General features: G+C 49.5%; 1 protein-coding gene across 12 annotated transcripts in view; it reads right to left on the minus strand.

The window, feature by feature from the left end:
- nbeaa (neurobeachin a) overlaps positions 1 to 25,440 on the minus strand; it is a 184,897-nt gene that overhangs the window by 66,474 nt on the left and 92,983 nt on the right. For 2 of the 12 annotated variants that reach the window (XM_029251388.1, XM_029251385.1), the window contains exons 23-38: positions 24,886 to 25,103; positions 24,448 to 24,601; positions 24,088 to 24,096; positions 22,558 to 22,738; positions 22,105 to 22,226; positions 21,339 to 21,446; positions 20,908 to 21,076; positions 18,622 to 19,129; positions 16,797 to 16,951; positions 14,982 to 15,108; positions 14,347 to 14,466; positions 13,277 to 13,410; positions 9,626 to 9,687; positions 5,509 to 5,573; positions 3,785 to 3,893; positions 1,324 to 1,490 (exon numbers count right to left, since the gene is read on the minus strand). In XM_029251388.1, the coding sequence (XP_029107221.1) occupies positions 1,324 to 1,490; positions 3,785 to 3,893; positions 5,509 to 5,573; positions 9,626 to 9,687; positions 13,277 to 13,410; positions 14,347 to 14,466; positions 14,982 to 15,108; positions 16,797 to 16,951; positions 18,622 to 19,129; positions 20,908 to 21,076; positions 21,339 to 21,446; positions 22,105 to 22,226; positions 22,558 to 22,738; positions 24,088 to 24,096; positions 24,448 to 24,601; positions 24,886 to 25,103 (2,408 nt within the window). Of the gene's footprint in view, positions 1 to 1,323; positions 1,491 to 3,784; positions 3,894 to 5,508; positions 5,574 to 9,625; positions 9,688 to 13,276; positions 13,411 to 14,346; positions 14,467 to 14,981; positions 15,109 to 16,796; positions 16,952 to 18,621; positions 19,130 to 20,907; positions 21,077 to 21,338; positions 21,447 to 22,104; positions 22,227 to 22,557; positions 22,739 to 23,532; positions 23,722 to 24,087; positions 24,097 to 24,447; positions 24,602 to 24,885; positions 25,104 to 25,440 lie in introns of those variants that run through there. The other 10 variants (XM_029251393.1, XM_029251391.1, XM_029251392.1 and 7 more) reach the window with 7 other exon arrangements.

Below are 25,440 nucleotides of genomic sequence, written 5' to 3' on the forward strand. Positions count from 1 at the left end.
ACATGCCCTGCTACACTGCGTCGTGAGAATCTATTATGCCACAGAGCCAAACTAGAATGAAGGCGAAGGAAGCATAATGTAAGGGCAAAGGGCACATTCTTCACCAGCTTTAGCAAGATATAGCTGTGCAATCATATACCAAGTAAGAGTCTCAGAATTCCATGGAAACCCTGGAGCACAGGATGTAAACACAAAAGTACAGCACTCCAGAGAAGGAAGAAAATGCAGTTTAACAGATGCAAGATTAAAAGAATCAATACTTTCCAAAACTGGATCCTGAAAAATATATTTTACAATTGACCGTTTACATTTAAGGTTTCGGAAAAATAAATAGTTTTCCGCTGCAAAACTCCCCGATATAGAAACAAAGATGATAAATCAGAGTAAAATTAAAAAAGAAAAATAATGCATATCTTCTAACGGGAATCTACTCATTGTTTCTAGTACAAAGTGAGAGCACTGGTTCCGTGGTCTGCTGCATTTCTGAGGCACAGCGGTTACTGTGACTGATGCACTTTGGTATGGACCAGAGGGCTCCAGCTACTCCTGGACTTTTTCAGAACCCAACAGACAGCCTGTTAAAATGTCAAAACAGCATGATTTACATCTAGAAACAACTACTTTGTGGTGTGTCTAGAGACACGTCCAAATAGCAAGCCATGTGACTAACATTTATTGTGATACTCTCCACATTCCATGTAAAAAGGACTAGAAAGATCCCTCTTCACCCCTCCCCCCCAAACCACTGGATGTTTGACGTTACTGACAATGCTGCTATTTGGCCTCTATTCTGCCCCTGCTTATGCAGTCATGTTGCGGTATGGAAAAAGATTACAGTGTGGGCTTATTTGATCCCTACATTATGACAACGAATGGATTTTTCGCTTCATATTAATGACTCAAAGAGTGTGTGCATGTATACACCCCCCTTCTATATGCACATTGACCAGGACATACACACACCCTAACTACTATTATTACTATTCCTTAGGTAGGTTAGGTTACTTAAAATGATTTAACCCTTTATACAGCTGGGAAATTTTACTGGAGTAATTCATTGTAAATTCAAGGGAACCAGGGATTCAAACAAGTGTAAAGTGACAACTGTACCACCCAATCACCCCTAGTGTCCTAACTAAAGACCACAAAGGACTGTTTGGATTGTGAAGTTTCAAGTAGCTTTTTAACCTTTTATCACACCAAGAAAACTGTGTTTTTAACACCCTAGAAGCCACATGCTACAGGTGGAGAGGATTTTAAGGCTCATGCCTCTAATTGGTGCAGAATACAGTACAAATGCAGCTCAAGACCCAGCACCCTTACCATTGCGACAAGGTGCCCCAAGCCCCATGCTTGTTGGTTAGGATGTTGAGGATCTTCTGTTTGAGCTGATTGGCTGTCACGTGATCTCGGTGCTTGGCAGCACTGATCAGATGATCACACATCTTCTCTTCCTCCTTCCTGTCTGCAGCATACTGGGCACAGTTGGACTGGGGGACAGACACGCAAACAGGGAAACACATGGGAAGAGGAACTTGAGAATAACATGAAAGCCAGTTCCAAACAAGTTTATAATGAAGCAGGAAAAGACAGCGTCAACCCTCTGATCACATATTACATCGCATTTAAGGTGATCCAGCAAAAAAGACTCTGAAGTGTCTTAGCTTTTTAAATCAACATGTACTACAAGACTCTACTGATAAGCAAGAACAAAGACGTTTATACTGCATGTGTGGTTATGCATCTCCTAACTACACATTCTATACTTAAAGGTCTGGTTGAACACATAAGATGACAGAATGAACATTTCTGAAAGACATCAGAATCTAAACAGCGCTCTGTTTACTTCGAGACCGACCACAACACAGAAATCTGTACTTCTTCAAAAAACCACAGACCAACCCTGCAGAGAACCACACCCATGATGTCAAGGTTAATGATTCCAGTAGGCTTCAGAAATCGTGTCAGGGGAAGGAGTTTCTTAATGAAAACCTGGCTGCAGGAGTCGTTTATTTGTCTCAGTGGAAGGGGGAAAAAAGCCCACTAATTGTCTGTTATTAGGGCAGCTCATTAAATACCATCTGGTTAATGACATCCATTCATCACAATGCACACATATGGGACGTCACTAATTCATTAACAGCACAGCACACAGTACGGGGCCTGGGTGCTCCGAGGGTGGAGATCAGAGTTTTTGAACACTCGCAGACGACAAAGAAAGGTGAGGCGAGTCAATGATTGAAAGATGACGGACTGACACAAGGCCTATAGTTTGGATGAAAACGATACAGGGACATGTGGCAGATTTGTATAAGAGACCGTCAAACGGCGTCCATAGCTCTTTAATGCAAATCTCACATGGCACAACTGACTTCACCTCCCCTGCTCAAAATTATTCTGTCACTCAGCAGCCCTTGGGGGGCACAGCGTAGGGAGGGGGTGCTCGGCTAATATTCCAAAATCTAATTTGCAAACTGAAGCTGGGAGGTTAATTGAATTTCCAGCTTTATATTTGAATTCTGTCAGATATTGTACCTCAACGTTTTGTCCAAATGGCAGATAACTCAATCTGCACTTGTCATCTCCGATTACTGCCCAACGCACTGACAAAAACACAGTTATTCACCACCGCGAAAGAGCTGGGCGCAGGGGGTATGTGCCACCAACATGAGTAGAATTGTAAACATGCTCCACCCGCATCTGTTCTCTAGGATGCCCAGTACTGGTGTGAGTCTGATGGAGGAAAAAGCAGGCTTCAGTTGAGAGCTTGTCTGCCAGTACCCTAGGCAGACTCCCCAAGAATGACAGAAATCATGTTCGTCAGCTGGTGCTGGCAGAGACAGGGGTGTTCTGGGATTGTCCATGTTCCTCGTGCGCTGGAACAGCCGGCCATCTCCGATAATGACGTATCATTCCTCCTGTAGAAACCCTCCTTCCAACATGACGGAGCCTAAATGTTTGTGGGCCCGAGACTCAGAATATCAGGGCTGTATGGAGACGTAGCCGTCTCTCTGAAAGTACATGGGAATGTGTGAGATTCCACAAAACTAAGTAACAGGCACTTCTCCGGACCATGTCAGCTTTTTCCCATTAAGAATTGATGCACTCACGGCATCTGAATAACGTATACATTATATATACCCAGGTTGAGTGTCTGTATGAGGTTCCATACACACATTGTCAAGTGTGACAACTGATATAGCTGAGGAGATACACTAGTATAGAAAAGAGAAAAGAAAAAAAAAAAAAAAGACCGGTTCTAAATCATTTCTCCACACTGGTTCACAGCTTAAAGAGCACGTGCAAAATCAGCTCTATGTAGGCCACGCCGTTATGCCCTCTGTGTATGGTGCAGGAGGACAGAATTAATGAGCCTCTAAGAATGGGGCTCTTAAACTGCGGTTCATAGAGCCTCTGGCAGGTCCACGAATGGGCTTTGTGGGTCCTTAAAACAGAGCCTTGGATTGAGGATAACACTGTATAATGAAATAAAGGTTAAAAATAAAAAGCAAACACTACCGTGCTATTTCTATTTATGTCGTAATTCTGTGTGAAGGTGAGGTGTGTGCAATACTTCCTCTGAAGATCAAATTCTTTCAGTAGTCTGTTTCCTAGAAAAAAGGTGAAGAACTTCTCCAAGAAGTCACACGTCTTTTAAAAGGATTCTTCCAGAATTATGTGGCAAATAATTTTCCACTCTTTGACCTGTGCTCAAACTCAAAGAGGGTTATCTGAGTAAAAGCAGGACAGCCAGCCATACTACCATCTTCAATTCCAGGCTCACCTCGAACTCAGCATGCTTATGGACATCTTCCGCACGTTGTCGATTGAGGATGAACTCTGCCTCATTGGCCACCCGCACTATGTGGTCCTTCATGGCATGGCACAGCAGCCTGGGGGAAGGAGAAGAGAGGAGGCATAGGGAAAGAAGGATAAAGCAGTTAATGTAGGGACTGGGGAGAAATGAAACCCAGTCTCGGACTTTTAGGCTTTCTGTTCTAATTATTTACTAATTCACTCAAAAGTCAAGCTTCCCATCAAGAGCAGAGCTCATCCACCTCAACACTGTACGCAACTATCTACACTTTGCTCTCTGTTCCTTCCAGGCCTAATGTGCAGGGAATCCAGCCCTGAGTCCCCTTATTCACTCCCACCTCCCTCACACAACAACCTTCCCTTGCCCCAGGGGAATTCAACACTTTCTCTCACACAGCTATCTCCCACAGGATTTTGTTCAAGCCAGGCAGTGAACCACTCAACTTATGTAAGGAGTCCTAGAAAACTTTCTGGACTTCAACAGACCTAGTCATGACCTTATTGACCCTGTATAGCCTGTTCCTCCATTCTCTGTAGCCCATCACCCACATTTTTCACCTTGCTTCCAACTCTACCAGGTCTCTAGCCAGGAGATGATTTGGAGAAACACTATGGACAACTGTTTAATTATCTTCTATGAAACCAGTATAAGGAAGACTATGGGGCCTGAGGCTACCAAACTTTCCTGGGCTAAGTTTTCACCAGCGCCTACCGCAGTGCGAGACAGGACAGTCAACTTGATTACGTGACCTACAGTCAGCTCTTTGGTAGCAGGCACATACTTCACTGTGCAATATTGACCCAGTCAAATGTCTGCATCCATTTATAGCACAATGCTGAAAGTGCTGACTCAAGAGGACAAAAATGGGTGGGGCTGAAGGACACATCTATTTACCGTAATATAACTTACATTTAAGTTTACATTTATTCATTAAGCAGATGCTTTTCTCCAAAGTGACTTCCAATGAACTCTATGTAGTGTGAGCAGCGCTGCTCGCTGTGCCGCCCCGGGATTCTTAAGTACAGTTGGTTTGTTCCTTTCCACCATATGAACCAATGTACATCACACGAGTAGCTGCATAGAACTTTATCCACTTTGTTCTGAAGTCTCAATGTAGAGTCACACAAAGCAGAACAACAAGGGGGGTAACCTGCACTTAATCCACAGACTTCTACCTGTGCCAGGTATGGCAAAAAAAGAGGTGGGGAAGACAGTGATGGATATCCCACAGGCAGCACCCTGGACAGCGGTGTGTGGAAAAGCTGAGTTAGGATGTTTAGTTCTGGTGAGGTGGTCCTTACAGCACCAACAACAGATGGTAAGGCAGATGGAAAAGGTGCAGACAGAACAAGTCTGGATCCCAGCAGCATACACAGGTCATGGAGGGGTACCTTACCACACAACGGTGCAGAGCACTCTAGTTCTCTTCTCCTCACCTCCACCTCCTCACAGTAAGCATGTGGAAGTTAATGCCTAATTCACTCCTCTGAGTTATTGTTACTTAACCCATTTAACTCCTAGTGGCACAATTTAAGCTGAGAAACTCTGCCTAACTGCAGCCTCCAGAACTGGGCTCGAAAAGCCCTGCTCCACATACAGTGACTTCTTTGAATTTGTTTAGTTTAAGTTCTCATATTTTTTTTTTTTTTTTTTTTGGCACATGACAGAGAAAAGGAAAGGTGAGACATTACCGTCCCTCATTGATGAGCTCGATGAAGGCCAAGCCTGCATTCTTTTGGATGGAGTTCTGCCATTCCTGAAAAAGAAGGAACATCATAAGGTTTAGAAATGCATATTTTACATGCAACACTTAAAAAAAAAGAAAAAAAAGGAGTGAACACAAATTTCTAAGTACACACACATTGTCTGAAACTACTCATCCCAAGTGGGGTCGCGGCAAACCGGAGCCTAACCCAGCAACACAGGGCGCAAGGCTGGAGGGGGAGGGGACGCACCCAGGACGGGACGCCAGTCCGTCGCAAGGCGCCCCAAGCAGGACTCGAACCCCAGACCCACCAGAGAGCAGGACTCAGCCGAACCCGCTGCTCCACCGCATCCCCCAAGCTCTAAGGACTGAAACCCTTATAAGGGTTTCGAAGAAAGCAAAATAAAAAAAAAAAAATGAACAGTTTTACTAGAATCACTTCCACATATTGAAGAGAAACGGAGGCTGTCCGATGAACACCTGCTGACGGGACCTCCAGGCAGACATGAAGAAGATGGGCCCTACCTGGAACCAGCTGGAAGCAAAGGCACAGGACAGAGGATTCTGGAAGCCCCACGTGGACAACCTTTACCCCAGGATGGGTGATAGGGTCTAACAAAACTAACTTCCACATATTCTCTGACCCTACTCAAAGATACAATTCAAGCACCAAGCCAACATTACTGACCCAAAGTGCAACTACAGTGTCAAATTCACACCTTGTAAAAACAGAAAAATAAGTAAAGTCATACACTTGTATTTGGTACCAGAAACAGGCTCCATGTTTCTATCACTATCAATACAATATATTGGTCAGCAAGAGAGGCAAGAAATCTTATAGAACAGAATCAAGTGCCTGAAAAGCTGTCCTTTCTCTGGTTCTTGCGTTAAGAGACGCACAGGGAGTGTGCTGCTGCTGGAGGACTAAGGGCCTGTCTGGCAGCAACGGATAAGACCGTCTGCATGTCTGCCTTCAACCGCTGTGAGAACTTAACCTCTGCTGAGCCGTGTGTCTGAGGCGTGGATAGCCAAGAACAAAAAAAAAAAATATATATATATATATATATATCTAAAAATCCAACAGGAGGCAATGTGAAAAAATATTGAGAACTAAGACAGACAAAGGATATGGAAACTAGCAAAACTACTCTTATAGAATGAGAAACACGGAAAAAAGCAGATGTCGGAAAGGCAAACGACCATTAGACTTCAGCGGTGTTAGTTACCGAAATTGGACTTGCAAGCAAGTTTTCCCACATGATGCTGACAAAGTGAGAGCCCCTGTGTAGCAACATAATAGCACCTAGTGTGTGAGAGCAATTTACAAGCACCAGCTAGACTGTAACCTAGTATTGTGACAGTAGATTCTGTTGCAACAGCTAGTAGTTCTTCTGACCTGTCACACCACAGGAGAAAGCAACGAGAAGGAAATTTGCACAGGAAGTGCCATGCGACCGTGTTACAGCGAAGGGTTGCCAGTGGTTTCTATCCAGATGGAAAATGCATATTAAAGCAGGATACATAATATGCAGACGTGGACAAAACTGTGAGGGCAAAGTTGAATGCAAATAAGCACGATGATCAGTGGCTACTCCGATCACTCGTTCCACTGCGCTAAAAGCACAGATAGCATATTACAAAGGCATACCAGCCTTCCATACGTGGCCATACATAGCCGGAACCCAGACAGAGACACACCTGGCCTCCATATGCTGTGAGCCACCACTGTTCTCTGTTAACCTCCCCTCTAAAGAAGATGATGATTCTTCTTTTTTTAAAGGGGGGAAGAAAAAAAAAAAAAAAAGAGGGCCCATACTCGCTCACGGGTGTGCTCATGTCATGTGAGAAAAATAAAAAATCTGGTGGTGATAAGTAGCAACACAGCTTTTAAATAATTTGCCACCTTCGCTGCAGTAGGCCTGTACCTTAAGCGTTAAAACAATCATTTAGCTTGGGTCCCGGAGTCCCGAAGGGACACAGCCTGAACACGGTCTCTGGGGTTTTAAAGAAGAGAATCTGATCTCATATGATACAAATTACCACTGACGCATGCCACTGCACTGCAGTAATGTGATCCCTCGTGTAAATGTGGGCTGTATCCGTAACTAAGTACCTTAAACAGAAGGGTGTATCTGAATCTGATGGTGGGAGAGGTGGGATTTTTCCAAACTGGTCACCGTTGGGGGTTAGGGAAATGAGTGTCAACATATACAAAGAGACATCCAGCTAATGCGGAAATGATCTGCGACTTTAGGATATAGTGCAGTAATCTGCCTGCATTCTGTAAGCTGTGGAAGGCAGGTGCAGTGCATGATGGCTAAAACTAAAAATTATTCATACTTCCACATTAGGCTGGCAGGTCCATTTGTCATGGAAAATTACACTGTGCCTCACCCCAGAAGAAAATCTTCAGAAACAGCAAAAAGGGATATAGAAAAAAAACAGGCTAGACAAAACTTAAAATCCTGAACATGATAATCCAAAAATGCTTGAAGTCAATGATTTTTGTCTTGGCAAAATTACTGCAACGCAGTAAACGCAATAACTCCAATAATCCAATTTTAGCGCTAAGAAGGCCAAGTATCCAAAGTATCTTTTCAGCTACAAAAGACGATGACGCCCGAGGCACTGTTCAGAACCAGAACGGGCCGGCTCAGCAGCCATTATTTTGCATTAGAAGCAAGACCTTGCCGGGACAGTTCTAGAAGGACAGAGGCTGGTGGATCAAGTTACTTCACCCTCTCTACAGATCAATATTTCAGGCAGAGTTTCGTCCCTCGGGGACCTAATGGCCTGGAAGTCTGGAGCCTCAGTAATGGTATCCTCTTGATGAGAGGATGAGTCTGTGGATTGCAGGGAGAAAACCCTCTGTCCTGTGCCGGCAGAGGTTCCAGGAGCAGGGAGCCACCGAAAGTGTGCAAAAACTCTTCCAAAAAGGCAGAAATGGCAGTGGGGAAGAGGCCAGTAAAAGCGAAAGGAAGGTGCTAATAGACTAGAGAAGAACGGCGGGGAACCACCCCGATCATCTAACACAAGCTCCGATTTCGTTTCCTTTCGTACTACGTTCAGCCGGGCCAGAGGACAATTTGCCCTCGGACGCCAGAACTGCACGCGTACCGGTTGTCTCACAATGGAGTGAATCTTAGTTGGAGTCGTAGCAGGAAAAATTGTCCTTGTAAGTCAGTCATTATTGCTCCTCAATGGGACTTAATGAGAAAACGCTCCTAGAAAAGGAAGGCTGTTGGATTCTGGACAAAGGGGACGAAACAGCAGGTATGTTGAATCTATTAAGTTAATGTATTCTGGGAGTTATGATGTTTCTCGGCAGAACTTAACGAGAGAAGGAAAAAGCTACTAACTGCGACGGTAAAGTGTGGGAGGCAACCTGAGACAAGGTGTGGGCATCGCAAATGCACAATAGTGAAAAGTGAATGTGAAAAGCCTGAAATGAGTTCTTAAATGACCGTGAATGCGTTGACGTTTCTGCACAAGCGAGACTTCAAGCTATACTGCTTTTAATTGAGGGCAACAAACTGAGAATGTCACACAATGACACTGCAGTTAACAGGATGGCAAAAGACACAGGCAAAAAAAAAAAAAAAAAGGTACATGGAAAAATCGGGGAAAAAGAGAAAAATACAGACAAAGAGAGGAATATACAATCCCATCAATTGTTCATTTTAGTCCATTTATCTCAGAGTCTGCATTACAAGGCAGCTGCCAAAGTGTTTTTAAAGCACAAAAAGGGTCTTGCAGTCATGAAAGTGCCCGTAATCCGATTCGGGCTGGTACGAATTGACAGATTAAAGCGCGATGATTCCTGGTTTTGTGTGTCTGACACAATGGCAAGGACACTTACTTAGTCAGGGACACATGCAAACAGAGTGACATATACTGCCAATATATTGGTAATTTCAGTCGACCGATAAAAAGCCAACAAAATTAAAAATCAAGTTTTCACAACAATCGAGAGGAAACAACACAACATTCGCAACACCCGGCTAGACAGAAGAGGGACGAGCGCCGTCTTCGGCCAGAATTACAAGCATAGATGGCAAATTCTTGGGGCCGGGGGGGGGGGGACAGAAGACGAGAGAACTGACCTGCGAGCACAGCAGCATGACCAGCTCCACCACAGAAGTGCTGGACTTCATACACACCAGGCCTGGAAAAGCAGAGTACAGGGACAGGGTCAAAACATTTCTCGGTGACAAACGCACAAAGTAACAACAAACACACGTATACACAGAGTCACAGGACTGAAGACCGATTGCGGAGTCAGCCTTAACGAGACGCACGTTGCTCCAACTACCATTTTTAAACAGACTCAAAAGACCATCGAAAAGGAAAACGACCTTCCCGATCAAACCCCTGCCAAACAGCCTTCGTCGCCTTCGTGTTGGTCCTCATGTTCATTTTCTCAGGACTCGCCGTTTTTCCATTTCTCACATTTACCAGCCCGTCCTACCTAGCAGTCCGTCCCCCGGGTCGCGGCAAGTCTATCCGGAACCATTTCTCAATTTAAGGAAACGGGGCGGTTGGAGCATGGGCTGTATCTGCGAAGGCCCCGATCCCCCTTTCCCCTGGGCAGCAGTGACCTTTAAGCACGATGCCAAGCCTTCGGGTGTCCCATTACTACGTTGGGGATGTGAACAAATGAGGAGGTAAAGGCCTGCTGCATTTTCAGCTGTATGTTGTACAACAGGGAAGGAGCGCTTCCCTCCCGGCAGGGATGCGACAGGCCGAAGGGGAGACGTTCCGCTAAGTTCGCGTTATGAACCCGATGAAAAAGAGTAACAGGACGGAACGATCGAGCATTAGGAATGACGCGCGTGTCCGAGCGAACGGAGCTTCGAAACATTGTTCCTCCTTTATTCCAGAGAGAGTCTCTTGAGGGCGTTTCCTGATGAAAAGGGGTCTGCAGCTAATTTCTTTAAAGAGGAACCGAGGAAACATTAAACAGCTTTATTAATATGTTTGGGAATATGTTCTTGAGCATAAGGTGTGCACCAGCACACTCGGTCCCTCCGTGGCCCTTCTATCTAATCGGCTTTGCTCAATCTACCCCAGGGAGGGATCTCAGTAGAACCCACTGAGCAACGTCCTTTAATTACGACATCTAAGAGCACTACTGTCACCTTTAACTAAAATGTGTGCATCGTTTTATCCATTCAGACTTTAGGATGAACACTGGTAGATTGCGTGTATCAAAAAGCTGCAATCTGAACCCTGTTCTGCATAATATGCTGTTGCTCCCAGCGATGTGGGTTGGTTGACATAACGCTGCACGCCGCTGCTACAGGCCGGACCTCTGGGAAAAGGCATGTGACCCCATGTACCCCAATTATTGACATGTGACCTCCCGCTCTAGCGTCGCCAAGGTATTCCGCAATGTTTTGCTGTCTGTAAGCAACAAGCCTATGTACGCTGGGGCCCTCAGGATTCGTGCTGGTGTTTTTTTAAAAAAAACTAAATGCATGCGTTGAACCCAACAGAGTAAATAACTCAACAGGCAGAATATCTTCGCAGGAGAAAGCATCATTGTCGGGCCCAGAGGGTTCTGGCTCTGGCCCGTTCAACATACGCTCTACGCACGGCCCCAAGGCATTCGCTGGGCATTCGCCATACTGACCAGGCATCTGGGAGAATGTGGACTGGGACGGAGGGTCATGATCCCGCAGTGATGGATGGGAAGCAATTATTGATAAATGAATGCCTTTTTGTCTCAGACTACATATTTTAGCTATTGATGCAAGTGGGATGATTCTGGGGAGGGGGTTAGGAGATAAGGATAACGATTACCATCATAATTTTAACGATTATTTTACAAGTGGTAACCAGTTGTGAACAAGTGGTGGATGATGGAGTGTGGCCCAGTGGAAGAACATACCGTATTCACCTCCACCCCTCTTGTCAGCATTTGTATAGACGACTGGGTTGAACCTGTTCTGACAGCAGGTCACTTGCGGTGTATCGAAATCAGTGTAGGCCTGATGCTTCAACCGACCAATGTTCTTATTATATATTCCTCACAAAGAGCAATAAAAGGGGATGTAAATATGACACGCAGGATTTATAGTCCCAAAGCTGGAATCCAATTTAGTATATACAGCAATACCTCGCCCTGCGTCGTTAATTGGTTCCAAATGGCGCAAATTAAGTCGAAAAACGACAGAAAACGAAATGACCCCTAAAAAATCTAGACTCCCTATAAACCCCTAATAAGCATCCCCCTTAAGTGTATACACTTCAATTAATGCTAAACAAATTTCATGACGTTTTATCATAGCCACTTTATCTTCCGATGATATAGCATGACGCTTACCACTAGCGCTATGAACTTTCTTCGTACCCATGGGGGCAAATATTAAAGTCACAAATGCAATGCAAACGAGACACTGTGAATATCACAAACACAAGTTCGAATCGACTGGCGGCAAACAACGACGCCACGGGGCAGAACTTGACGTTATCGGCGCCGAACGGCAGGTAAATAAGACAATTTTTTTATTTTTCAGCTTTTAATTGATTTTATAGATTACAATATATTATTTTATGGGGGTGCAGTGGCACAGTGGGTTGGACCGGGTCCTGCTCTCCGGTGGGTCTGGGGTTCGAGTCCCGCTTGGGGTGCCTAGTTGCGACGGACTGGCGTCTTGTCCTGGGTGTCCCCTCCCCCTCCGGCCTTATGCCCTGAGTTGCCGGGTAGGCTCCGGTTCCCCACGACCCCGTATGGGACAAGCGGTTCAGACAGCGTGTGTGTGTGTGTGTGTGTGTGTGTGTGTGTGTGTGTGTGTGTGTGTGTGTGTGTGTGTGTGTGTGTGTGTGTGTGTGCGCGCAATATATTATTTTATATATTTTAAAGTTTATTTTATTTGACTTCACACTTTGTTTAGGTGATTTTTAAGTTTTTAACAATTTTTAATATTTTCTGCTGACCGACGTAAAGTCGAAATCGACGCAACACGAACCGACGTAGGGCGAGGTATTACTGTATACCTTCTAAGCTTGTCGGTCTGTTTTGAGTAAAACTATCATGATACAAATGAGCGGAGCAACAAACGCTACAAGACTAAAGCGCATCGCGCCAGCATGAAGCGTACCAGTAACGGCCAAAAGCGTAAGCGCGCGCGGGCGACCCGAGCGACACCCTCACGGCACAGAAACGCGACAGGAGAGCAAAAGGAAAGCGAGCGACTAACAAGTGTCTCGCATCTCTGGGAACCGCTGCGGAAGAAGCGGGAAGACGCGTCAGCCGGTTTCATCGTCAAACGCGTTAACCGAATGTTTACTAGAAAAAGAAGCAACTAGTTCCCGCCACGTGTCCTCAGACTTTTGAACGGTACCATATATTTCTCCCGTAGGACTTCCTGCGTCAGCATGTTCGAACCGCCCGGCGAACGGGAGAGAAGACGAGCTCCGTGAGCAGGTTAACGGCCCGCGGGCGAAACCAAGAATGGAACTACCGGCGACCGGAGGTAGATGATGGAGCGAATGAGAGAAATTAAGTTGGTGCGTGAAGTCCGCGCCAACGAAACGAGGGATCTCAACTAGACCGCCGGTGGCACTTCAATCCCTGGGGGGGTCCTGTAAAAGCTTAGCTTTTCCGCTGACTCTTCCGTAGACTCTACACACACAAACAGACCAGCCGAACAAGCCAACTTTATTGGACCGTACAGAATGAGACAAAAAGACAGACATAAGACAAGAGACAGCGACACCAGGTAAGAGAGAAAAGGAGCAGCGTACAGCACCTGTACCTTCTATGAGCAGCTCCTGTCCATGGCTACCTAGCAGGGTGCGGGACAGGAAGGGAGCGAAATCCACAAAGATCTCCCTCAGCAGCGGGGCTACTTTCTCCAGGGCTCGCTCCAGCTTTGTGGTGATGCTGCATCGCGGGAAAGATCGAGAGGGAGTGCGCAGGGAGAACGGCAGACACGAAGCGAGCGGCAGAGGAGACGGGAGGAGAGAAAGGCGGAGAGGACCGCAGTCAGCACTCGGGTGACGAAACGAGCAGAATCACACAGGTTCCTCTAAACGTCCTAGTACGTGACCGGTGATGCGGACTGGGGGACACAGGGGTCAGCGATGTCATGTCTGTCGATACCCCCCCCTCACTGATGAGCATATATAAGGTTAGGGGATGAAATGGGGAAGGTAAGAACATTTCCGATCACGTCATCGGGTTAATGGCCTTGCTACCGCAGCTCTGGGTTAATACTTGTTCTACATAACGTGGAGGTCAAAGGATGCAACTGACACGGCACCTTAATGACAATCAAACCCATCTCCATCCGACTGGGGGCGTCTTAAAGAGACCGGCTCTTCGAGACGACGGAGACCTCAATCCCAGTTCGCTTCACCGACATCGAAAACCGACAGTTCATCAGCGAACCTTGCGAGATGGAGATGGGGCCGCCGTGCGCCACGGCGCGTCCCCTGCATCCGTTGACACGTTACTAGGTATGGCGTATGGACACAGCCCTTGGTTACGTAGCTGTTAATGCGCAGGAAAGGGACGGATCATCGCTTCTGTTTCACACTCGCGGTATAATGTCACACAAGCGTGTGCTTGACCATCACCCAAACACGGTATGCTCCAGAATGACCGCGAGAATGTACAGACTGGCAGGATCGCATCCCCGAGCCCACAAAGCAGGAAGACACAAAGCGTTAGAGGAAAAAAAAAAACTCGAAGGCGTCGCTCTAGCGGCCCTCGTCCTGTCTTTTCCGAGAGCCTCGGTCCACTATTATACCCAGCGGTGGAAATCGGCGGGCGGGCCCGGTTCGTGACGGGGTGGGTGACCAATAGAAACATCCTTGCCTAAGACACTGTCCTGCACCTCTGGGGGCTGTCTGGATTCCTGCCAGGGAGCTAAAGGATTTGAGCTCTGGTGGTGTCAGCCCCGGTCTGAGTGGACACTGGTCCACCTCACAAAAGGCACTGCAATAAAGTTAGCACAGAGAGGTCATTACTAGGCTTATTGTCACTCTTCGTGAACATTTTTTTTTTTATTCTTCTCTTCCTTGGCAGCTGCAGGTAAAAGAGCAGTTGAGATCATTTTCCTAGTGGCTTCTGTGGTGTTTTCTGCGTGTCGTGGGAAAGGGCTACGCGACCGCCGGCGGCCGGCGCGGACAGAACGAGAAGCGTTCGGATAGTCGTGACCTCGGAGGACCCGAGGGAGTATTTTCCAAAAGGGAGGCGGTGGAGTGGCTCTGGAAGCGAAGCCAGCCTCTCTGGTAGGCGCAGAGTAGCTCCAAACGCCTCCTCTCGTATGGCTTTATGCAGCTACTGAGATGAGCTTGGCTCATTCGTGTCACAATTTAATGATGAAAATGCTCTGGATGTGTTTCAGGAAATGAGAGGCTCTGTGTGAGTGTGTGTGTGTGTGTCTGTGTGTGTTAAAAGAGGGTGGAGTGCCTGACAGAGCGCGGCAAACGTGGGAAGGGCTTCCCTACCTCATGTTCTCCACCGTGTCTTCAGGCATGGGTGCCACCGTCTGCACAGCCGGCAGGTTCTTGCTAGTGGCACCGTTGACGAAACTGGAGGATGAGGACGAAGACGACGAGGCGGAGTCCGTGGCACCTGGTAGCGCAAAATCGGTTGGGGGGGAGGGGGGGGGGGTCAAGAGGTCAGCGCATTTGTGCGTCAAACTGTCCAGGCGTGGCGGGGGAGGGGGTCTGTCACACGGCGGCCAAAACCGCTGCTTACTGTATGTCTACCAACAGCCAACAGGTGACAGAACAAGGATGTCATCAGATTAAGGGAAACCAGAAAGACGCAAGACTGCCGTTGAAGCTGGTTTCTGAAAACCATGTCAGGAATTTCCTGGAATGCGCAGACACACACACACACACACACGGCGACCTAGAAATAGAACACGGAGGAAGCTGCCGCGCTCATTTATTGCTACATCAAGCTGCTCATTAGCAAGGGGGCTAAAAATAGGCCTGGGCAGACTTTAATAAATCTGCCCTTGTTGTCATAAAATGGTCCCTTTATAATTTTGAGCCAACGAGGAGCCAGGGGAGGTATTGCAGCCAGGGGAGACTACCATGCGGCCATGCAATTTGAATTAGGGCTTAGGGGTCTGGTCTGGCGAAAGAGCTCCCCCGCAGTTCTTCGCGCTTCTTCTCAAGTTTACCCACCAAAAAATGAGCAAATATAATGCTTAAAATATCAGTGCACTGTAAACGTGCCCTTCACGGGTTTCCACGAGCTGTTCCAGATGTCAGCCGCTATTACTAACCAATAAGATTTCAGGTTCCCCGTAGTGTGAGAGTGACAGAGAGAAAGTGTGTTCCACTGATGTATGGATGAGTGACCCATTGTAAGTAGTGTATCTAGCAGTGTAAGTATTTGAGTCTCTGGTTTCCTCCCACACTCCAAAGACACGCTGTTCAGGTTCACCCACAGTGTGTGAGTGACACAGAGTGTGTTCCACTGATGTATGAATGAGTGACCCAGTGTAAGTAGTATAAGTCACCTTGGTGAATAAGGTGTGTCGGCTGATAACATTAAATAGTATCCATTGGAAATCGCTTTGAAGAGAAGCGTCTGCTAAATAAATTAACGTAAATGTAACAGCATGCAAAGTCAATAATGACATGTGATATCTGACGCACCATTTGGTGGAATTTAAAAGGCTATGTCGCCGACAGTCTCCCGGACACCCAGAGCTGGGAGTGTAGTCCTTCCTGTTGAGCTCTCCAAGAGACAGTGCACTAGGAGGAAGGGCGCCATCTAGTGGTGGGCGTGCGTCACTACACGCGTTCGCCACGGTGCCCCACTGAATCGGAGGAGCAGAGGGAGCTAAAATCCCCTAGACTTCCATTAACACTCATTAAATGCCTACATAGTTCTCTGCATCCCTTCAAAAGACAAGTCATTTCCACTGGTGATTCAATTTTCCACCGATTATTCAAATTAACCACTGACGAATAACCATGGCAAAAGTGTTTCAGAAATAGACTTTTGCACCCGAACCCACCGTTAGGCCTTGCGTTCGCGATCTATTTTTGACACAAGGAGAGCATTACTGCATCTGCTTCAGGCACCAGCGCAAGAACTACACAAATCCAGCTGATGAACACAACTGATATCCGTTATCTCTTGACCATTTAAGGCCGGTTTGGGTGCTTATCTAGCTGCTGCGTGCAGAGGACCGCGCCACCGGAATGTCTAAACGCAGCACAGACTTCACACTTGGATTGATGCGACTCATGTGTAGATGAAAACGTTCATCTCGGGAGCCAGCGCACCACACAACCCACCTGTTGTGTTGATCATGCTCTTGGGAGTGGCTGTGGCCGCCGCAAAGATGTTCGGGGTGCTTCCGGAGGCTACGGCGCCACCGGTGGTGGGCGTGCCCACGGTGTTCACGGCAAGACTTCCCGGTGGCGGTTTCTTCACCGGCACCACGACACTCCTGTGGCGCAGGATTAGGGTTAGACCGGAGTGTCCGTTACCCAGCTGCGTCATCGCAACCAACAGAGAGGTTTCTACTTCGGAGCGAGCAGCAGGTGGGGCGAAATGTCCGCGGGAGGGAGGCGGTGCGCGGCATGTCCGTTGCCGCGCCGGTCATAGTCATCGCCTGTCGTTACGAAGGGGCCACGGAAAATGTTAACCGTAAAGTAGCGGCAGAGCAAAGTACCCCCAACGGTGGGAACGGGCGAGTTAACGGATGAGAGCAGTCGACTCTCCACGACCGTCCACTCTGCGAACGTGTGCGATGTCACCCTTCCTACAAGCAAAGCACCCGGATGAGTCCCTTGCCCACCCCCTCGGAGCGCAGTATAAATGCAGTCAAGACCAGGCTTGTGTTCAGGGTGTACAGCGAGCAGGTCTAGACTTTCTGTTGATCACATGATTGGGGGGGGGGGGGGCTGTGCGTGCTCCATTAACGCTCGTGCTTTGCTTCCCCCACATCCCTCAACAGAGTCCCTTGCTGCGTAACGAGGTTAGCTGTGGCCCACGGGGCCAAATTAATCGGGGCGACAGAGTAGAGAACGTACATAGTCCGGACATCGGGTCGTTACGGAAGGGGCCGGAACACGTCCGTCTTCGGCCCTTGCCGGCATAATTAGACTTTTGGGTACAGCGTTCGCAATCACACGGCGCTCGGGGATGGGCAGGCATTCCCAACAGACCTCCCAACAGGAAGCGAGCGAGGAGGAACGGCACCGCAGGTCTCAGCTTGCACCTCTGATGGGCTTCATAGCGCGTCACTGCAGCGACGCGCTTGCTGTGGATTACGGGGTGTACCGAGCACCTCGTCTTCCCGCGGCTTCCGGTACCGAGCACAGAAACCAGTGACCGCCCAGCTCCTTTACACAAACGCAGCGCTGACGACGCTCGCATATCGGCTGTTCGTCACCGACCGGAACGCACTCGTGAAAAGCTCACAGTACGTTAGTGGTGAAGTCGCCCCGTTCACAGACTTCTCCACAGCAATTTTCTGAAAAGGCTCCGCCGGCATTAGTGAACGGAATTGTTACAGAATATAATAGATAATATATAATATTTGCGTTCCGTTTCAGCTGGGATCAACAGTGTATTTTTAGGAATATCTGACCGGTCTGGGGAATTGTTAACGTGATAGATTAAGACCGGTGGTTAAATATGAACCATTCCTATCAATTATTCATCGGCTGAGAGTTCATGAATGATGTATAGATTATCTAACGCATGCATTATTAACGGGATTTTCTTAACTGAACTGCCATGAAATAAGCAGACATTGTAATTCTGAACATTTTTGAAAGCCTACCCCTGGTAAATGACTATGATCTCATGACGCGCTCTCAGGTAAGAGTACGTCTACGTCAGGATGTGACCCTTCGTAAGGTGGGTCCCTGCCAGTCTAGCTTTGACCAAACTGTTACGGCAACAAATGACCCGTGCGTACAAACAGAAGCGGTTTGACTCCGTTGGCATTGGGGGTAAACAGCCCAGAGAAAAGCAGAGCTGAGCATGGCGGTCACTGCAGGTACGGTAACTGCACCGCAAGACTGTGCCTTTAAGAGCAGCGCTACCTGCCTCAGGTGTAGCTGAGCACCTGGAAAACCAGAGAGCGCTGCCCGGCGGACCCTTGCCTACCTGTCGAAGGAGTGGAACTGCATGGGCAGGGTGGCCTGAGCCTCTCTCTTGACGGCTGGGTCCGGGTACGGCAGGGGTTCGGGACCAGCTTCGGGGCCCTCCACGGGGGCTGCCACCAGACTCTTAAGGATCTCCTTCACGTTGATGCCCTTGTTTCCCTGGGAGATGCTGGAGATGGAGGAGGCGGATTTGAGCGCTTCAACCGCAACCACGGTGGCAGCGGGCGCAGAGGCGGCGGGCGACTCCGACAGGCTCTCGCGGGACTTGTGCACCTCCGAGGACAGCGTTCCCAGCAGCTCGCTCATGGCATCTGGGCCTCCTGCCCCAACAGCCAACGCAGCCACGGGTGTCACGCTCTGCTCCGCATCAGAGCCGTTCAGGACGGCGGAAACCTGTTCCTCGCCGATGCCCGAGTCCGTGTGCGGAAGCGAGCCCTCCAGCGGGAAGTCCTCTGCTGGCGTGGGAGCGTCCTTCTCTTTGCCGACCTCCGGCAGGGCCGACGGGTTCTCTGTAAACACGCACACGTTACGTTACGGACACGTTCCTCCAGAGCTGCTTCTTCTGCTCGTGACTTGTCCCCTCATCAGGACTTCTGGAGCCATATGCTCAAAATCGAGGTACTAGCATGCAACTTTTTGATAAATGTCTTTCTGCCAGGGGGGGCACGGTGGCGCTGTGGGTTGGACCGGGTCCGGCTCTCCGGCGGGTCCGGGATTCGAGTCCCACATGGGTTGCCTTGCGGCGGACTGGCGTCCCGTCCTGGGTGTGTCCCCTCCCCCTCCGGCCTTACGCCCCGAGTTGCCGGGTAGGCTCCGGTTCCCCGCGATCCCGTATGGGACAAGAGGTTCAGAATGGGTGTGTGTGTGTGTGTGTGTGTGTCTTTCTGCCAAAAAACTCTCACCATCTGGTCATGCTCTACAGCATCCCTAGCATGTCTCTGACAGATGTGAGATGTCTGAAACAGTGCGGGACACTATCTTCACCAGTCAAACAGCAGTTAAAATTCTGAGTGCAGGAGCTTTCATGAAGGCAGCATGACCCCACCCGCACTGCCAGATCCCCAGGCAACCAGGGAGGAGATTGTTAAATGGACCATATTCCGTCGGTTACAGCCAGAAATACTAACCCCCGGCATCCACAAGTTCTCCCAGCCCCAGTGATGTCCAGCTGCAGCACAGACACAAGGTCAGTTCCATTAGCATTCATCACCTGCTGCTAACAAGGTCAGGGGAAGATGCCTGAGCTCATCTGCAAACCCCTCAACGCTTCTGTGCTTTACCCCCTCTCCGAGCCACGGCCTGCCTGCGATCCCGCTCTCCTGCGGCGGAACACCTGTCTAATGGGGCCTGACAGGCAGGCGTGAAATATCCACATGGCCTGGGCTTCCGCTGATCGCAGAACATCACTGCTCTGTGCTCTCCTCCTGCCCTTCTCCAGACTCCTGTTCCTCCTCTCCGCATGGCCTCGCTAGTGCGTTTCTTTGACGACCCCCCCCCACTCAGTCCATCTCTTTCAGTTCTCAGATTAATCAGTTCATTTCTGCTTTCCGCTCTTTTCCGCTTCCGCCCCTTTCTTGTTGACCCGTGTTTCCGTCCCGTTGTCCTCACCGTTATTCCAGTTCTACCAATCCTTACCTCCCTCATCACCACACCACACCCCACTATACTTAACCCATCTCAAATTCTCCCCGTGCGCTGCCCAAAGCCAACGCTGGCCTAACTATGGCATTCGAGGAACCACGCGAGGCCGGGGCAGAGGAAGCACTCCCCCGCCCCCCTTCACTTCTCCAAGCAATTGTTAAAGGAAAGCAGAAGTGAAACATCGCGCAAATACGAGACGCGCGGCTGCCGGAGGCGCCCGGCGAGAGGCCGGCTCCCAGGGAAGCGGAGCAGCTGGTCACCGCGCGGTGATGGATGCCCCACGTCACGGTTTGCCCAACACCGCGAGCCCCCCGCCTGCGCGTTTAACTGCAGTCGCAGCAATTAGCAGGATGCACGTGTGTAAATCACGCTAAAGAGGCAAGGAGGAGCGTGGCCACTCCCACGACACCCACAGAGCCTTTGCCTCCTTATTCCTCGTTTTAAATCACCTATTGTCTTTTACTGTCCTGAACCAGTCCGATTCATACAGCCTCTCAGTCAATATTGTCATCTGCAGTTATTTTACTAAAAGTCATTAATGTGATGTATAATTTTGCTTTGACAAAACTATCAAATTAAATCCATCCATCTCACACACACACACACACACACACACACACACACACACACACACACACACACCAACCTGTGCTGGTGGGCGAGTTGATCTCCTGACGGATGCTGCGCCCCGGTAGGCTGCTCGATCTGGCAATCTCCCGCTGGGGCTCAAGGATGTCCCGGTACTTGGACACCATGAGGACAGAGATAAAGTACACCACGGCCAAGGCCAGGAACTGGGCCTGCTTGCTGTCGTCCTGGAGACGGAGGAAGAGCACAAGGCAGCGGTACACAGCGCGCACATCACCTTTCACAACCAGCTTTATTTAACGCAGAGCACTTTCACAAGCACGTAGCCACAACGCGCTCCACGCGTCTTCCGAGCGTTAAGGGAGATCCAGATTTTCTAGCGGTGTAACACTCTCTCGGGTGCTGATGGAAAATGAACGCGAAGAGCACTCGGTGGAGCTACACATCAATACTAGGGGGTAACCGCTCCGCCCGATCCCTCCCACTCACCACATCACGGAAGACAACGGCCCGAAGCCGGTTGATATCCACGTCCTGCAGAAGTCTGTCGGGGTCCTTGATGGGAGAAAGGTTACTGGGGACATTCTCTATGGCAGTCTAAAGCAGGAAATAGTACAACAGCGCAGCTTTCAACCACTCCTCTGTTCAGCACAGGCCCAAAGGACTGTCACCGCAACTTTCATTCACCAACTCAAACATCCTGGAGTTGGACAGCAGCTCACGGCAGCTTACGAGCAAAAGTCCATCTTTTAATCAAGCAACCTAGTGACTGCATAACAGCACAGTAAATCATACCTGTCAAACACATTATGTATGGTATATACAGAAATACTAGGTATACGATGTAATAATAAGGACTGGTTTCATATATTCTGAACTCATTTCAGTGGACTGTTAAACTGAAATCAGTGGTAATTCATTCCACCCGCAATGTAAGAACAGTACATTTTAAAGAGTGGTGTTTCGTATCTCTCGTTCACTCGGAGCACATCTTAAACAGTAAGAATTTGTGATGCATATGACTGCAGTTGATCTTATACGGTAAATTTGCACATCCCTTTAAATGTTGCCATCAGTTATAAATAAGTGGTACAGACAAACTGATTACAATGTTCTTAAAGAGCTGTTGAGGAAAACAGCCGAGATGCGCAAATGGCAGGACGTGTCGTATTCGTACCAGCGCAGGGAGGGAAGCTCAGGGAGCGGTGCGGGTGCAGTACATTATGTCAGAGGTAGGGGGCAGTAGCGAGCGCACCTTGCTGGCTGTGGTTCCACTGAGGCTGTCCTGGACCTTGTTGTTGGAGAGAGGGGTCTTGGCAGCGCGGTCCCGCTGCCTCTGCCTGCACTCCAGGCAGTTTCGGACTGCCACGCAACATACTGGACCCACGCGAGGGGAAGGGATGGGGTCGCAGAGGTCACCCAGCGCACAGATTCACGTACGACAGCAAGGCATCACAAACCGACTCGCTGCATAAATGTCAATTACTAAGTAGCTCAACATGGAAAGTTCCTTTTGGAGGAAAGGGAAATAAAAGAAGTCCGCCCGTAAAGCCGAAGATCAAAACGTTTTACTTTTAATTCATTTTAGACGCTAGGAGAAATTTAATTAAAACTATTCCTTAACAGGGATATCCTCACATGTATATCTGGGGTGTACTGCCTGTCCACGGTGCAAGAAGGTGAAAGGACAAGGCGCGGACGCACTCACCCAGTCTCAGGCACTGGCGCATCAGGCCCCCGGACGACATGTTCTTCTCGGCCTCGATCTCGCTGAAGTTAAGGGAGCTGGCGAACACCAGCACATCCACCATGGCCATCAGGCGGCTCAGGAACGTGACGGCCGTTTCGGGGGACATGCCCTGCGTCGCCTCGATGTTCTCCAGCTCCGTCTGCGTCGGAGCAGAGAGGCGGCGGCCGTCAGCCACGCCAGGGATCAACTCAACCGTGCGCTCACCAACAGCTAAGCACAACCTGACCGCGTACTTAACCCCAGCGCGAGTGCACGCAACCGCAACTGTAGCTCTTCCCCTACGCTCTCCCGCGCAAGGGTGCTCCGCGTCACCCGAAGAAGGCGTCCGAGGCAGGCGGCCTGGACGCGCGAACAGAAGACGCCATGCCTACGCGGTGCAGCCGGGTCTCGGCGTCGTCCTCCGGTCCAGATGCAAGTCAGCCCTTAACGATATGGTTTTGCCACGACGGACCGAGTGAGCGAGCGAGTGGGTGAGTGAGTGAGTGAGTGAGTGGAACCCATAAAAACGACCACTTCTGGACTGATACGGAGGCAGCCAGACCGTGTTTCCCCACACAACACCGAACGCACACTCGGACACCGTGCACAGGCGTGAACAACAGGAACACGGCTCTCCACGGCGCCTCCAGTGAGTCCGGTCTCGGCCTGAGCTGCGGCTCTGTGGGGGGTGGGGGTGGATAGAAGGGAGGCAGTGGGAGGAGTCAAAGTGCAGTGAGGCAGTGGGAGGAGTCAAAGTGCAGTGAGGCAGTGAGCAGAGCAGTGGAAGGGCAGTGGGAGGGACAAGCAAAGGCAGACAACGAAGACGCTGTGGGAGACGACCCAAACACAGCGCAGCAGTAGGGACGCGCAGAGTTCCCGCGGCGGTCCGGTACGGTGCTCACGGTGGGCGTGGACACAGGAAGTCACAGCTCCCCCGTCCCAGCTGTTACCCACCTCACCCCCTGGGCCTGCGCTTCCAGACATGGGGCCCCCCTCTCGACACTTGTCCGCTTTTTGGGAAGAGGAGCTTCCTTCCTTCTTCCGTGTGTACAGAAAGGGAGGGAGGGAGGGAGGGAGGGAGGGAGACAGACAGACCGACAGAGGATGGCACTCATGAAACTGCACCACACGCCTGGTTGCTTGCTGATGGAAGAGCTTCCCCTCGGCCTACAGCAAGGAATGGCCTCTGACGGGCGCCGGTTCCGCCCGTATCGGCGCACGTGGTTTCTCATCGCGGTCACACGCAGGAGCTCAGTCCCGCACAGGGAGGTCAAGGCGCCGCGCCCTGACAGTAGGCGCACGTCACGCTCGTGACGTTCACGGGAGGGCACGCGCACTCGTGCGGCATTTCGTGCGAGAGGTTCAAATTCCCACCGCAAAGTTACATCTGGAGAGGCACGGGCAATTGTGTCGCTTTAAGAGGTACCCCAGAAGACCGCATGCCAGTCAACAAACACACGAACGTTAGGGAAATATGAAGGAACTGAAACTTACAGCGCTCGTACTAACCTTTGAACTCTGGACATGCAAGAGACGGAAGGAAAACAGACAAAAGTACAACAGAACAACAGAGAAAAAAAAAAAACAGCACAAAAGAAGATTAAAACCAAAAGGCACGGCAGATTGAGTCAAAATACAGAAACAAATATAATCGCTGAGCGTGAACTGCTTTAGAGCGTAATTCAGGAATTAGGCGTTTAACACAAAAGGGGTCAGTTGTTTAAAAGTAGCTGAACAAAGCCAAGCACATGAAGGAGCATTCATCTGTTGGTACGGAGCACCTAGCGAGACCCCTCGGATCGCTTGCATCCACAGCGACGTATGCAGTGACCAGAGCGAGCCACCGCGTGGCAGCGCGCTTCTACTTACAGAAGGGGACGTGGCAGCCGAGAGCAGCGGCAGGATCCCTCCGCACGCGATGATGATGTTGTCTACCATCTGCGAAATGAGGTGGATGGTGTTGTGCACAAAGATGATGTTTTCGTTGCTGTTCACGAAGTCCATGACGGATTTCGTCGAATGGCTGCGCAGAGGTGAGAAACACGCGGTTAAAAACGCTCGGCTGACCTGAACCGCGAAGCTCCGGGAAAGAAAGGGTGACGAAAATGACCGGCGCCTTCTGCGCGGGCCGGCGCGAAACAAAGTAAACTACCCTGTTTCGGTGTGGCTGACGAGTGATGCCAACAACTCTCGTTTGTGATCCGCAACCGTTAATGACTCATTTCTAACGAGACGGTAGCGTACGGCGTCGAGTCCCCAACCCGAACGATGAGCACGCACGCAGGCGATCCCCAGCGATTCACCAACCTCCGCCACACGTGCACGTCCGTCTCGAGGGCAAACAGTAGGTCGGTGAGCAGCCGCTGGTGCATGGGCGACCACTTGAACTCGGGGATGCGGAACATGGTGGTCCGCGGGCCCGGGCTGAACTGCCGCCGCTGCTCCTCCGTCATGGGCATCCCTCGGAAGCCCAGATCCACGCGCAGGTCGCGCTCCATGTGGCCGGCCGTCCGTCCGTGCAGGGCCTGCGGGGGTTCCGCGACAGAACGAGGTCACGGTAACGGGGTCCTGACCACTTTGCCAAAGCGGTACCGTACTCTTGGATACATTCGCTAAGTCGTCCTACTTTCAATTATTTTCAGTACATCATGTATAACGGATTAATTTCAAAGGAGCTTAGTTTACAAATCTGTCATTGTAAGTCACCTTGGCCAAAGGTGTGAGCCAAATAAAAAGTAATAATATTAATAAGAATAATACAGATGCAGGCTACTAGACAGATGCTGAGATTCATACCATAAAATCATGGTCACAACTGCGATTTTATCCAAACGCTAAGGCAGTTTCTATTTGATGGTTACG

The sequence above is a fragment of the Scleropages formosus genome, chromosome 4 (genome assembly GCF_900964775.1).
Source record: "Scleropages formosus chromosome 4, fSclFor1.1, whole genome shotgun sequence".
Lineage (NCBI taxonomy): Eukaryota > Metazoa > Chordata > Actinopteri > Osteoglossiformes > Osteoglossidae > Scleropages > Scleropages formosus.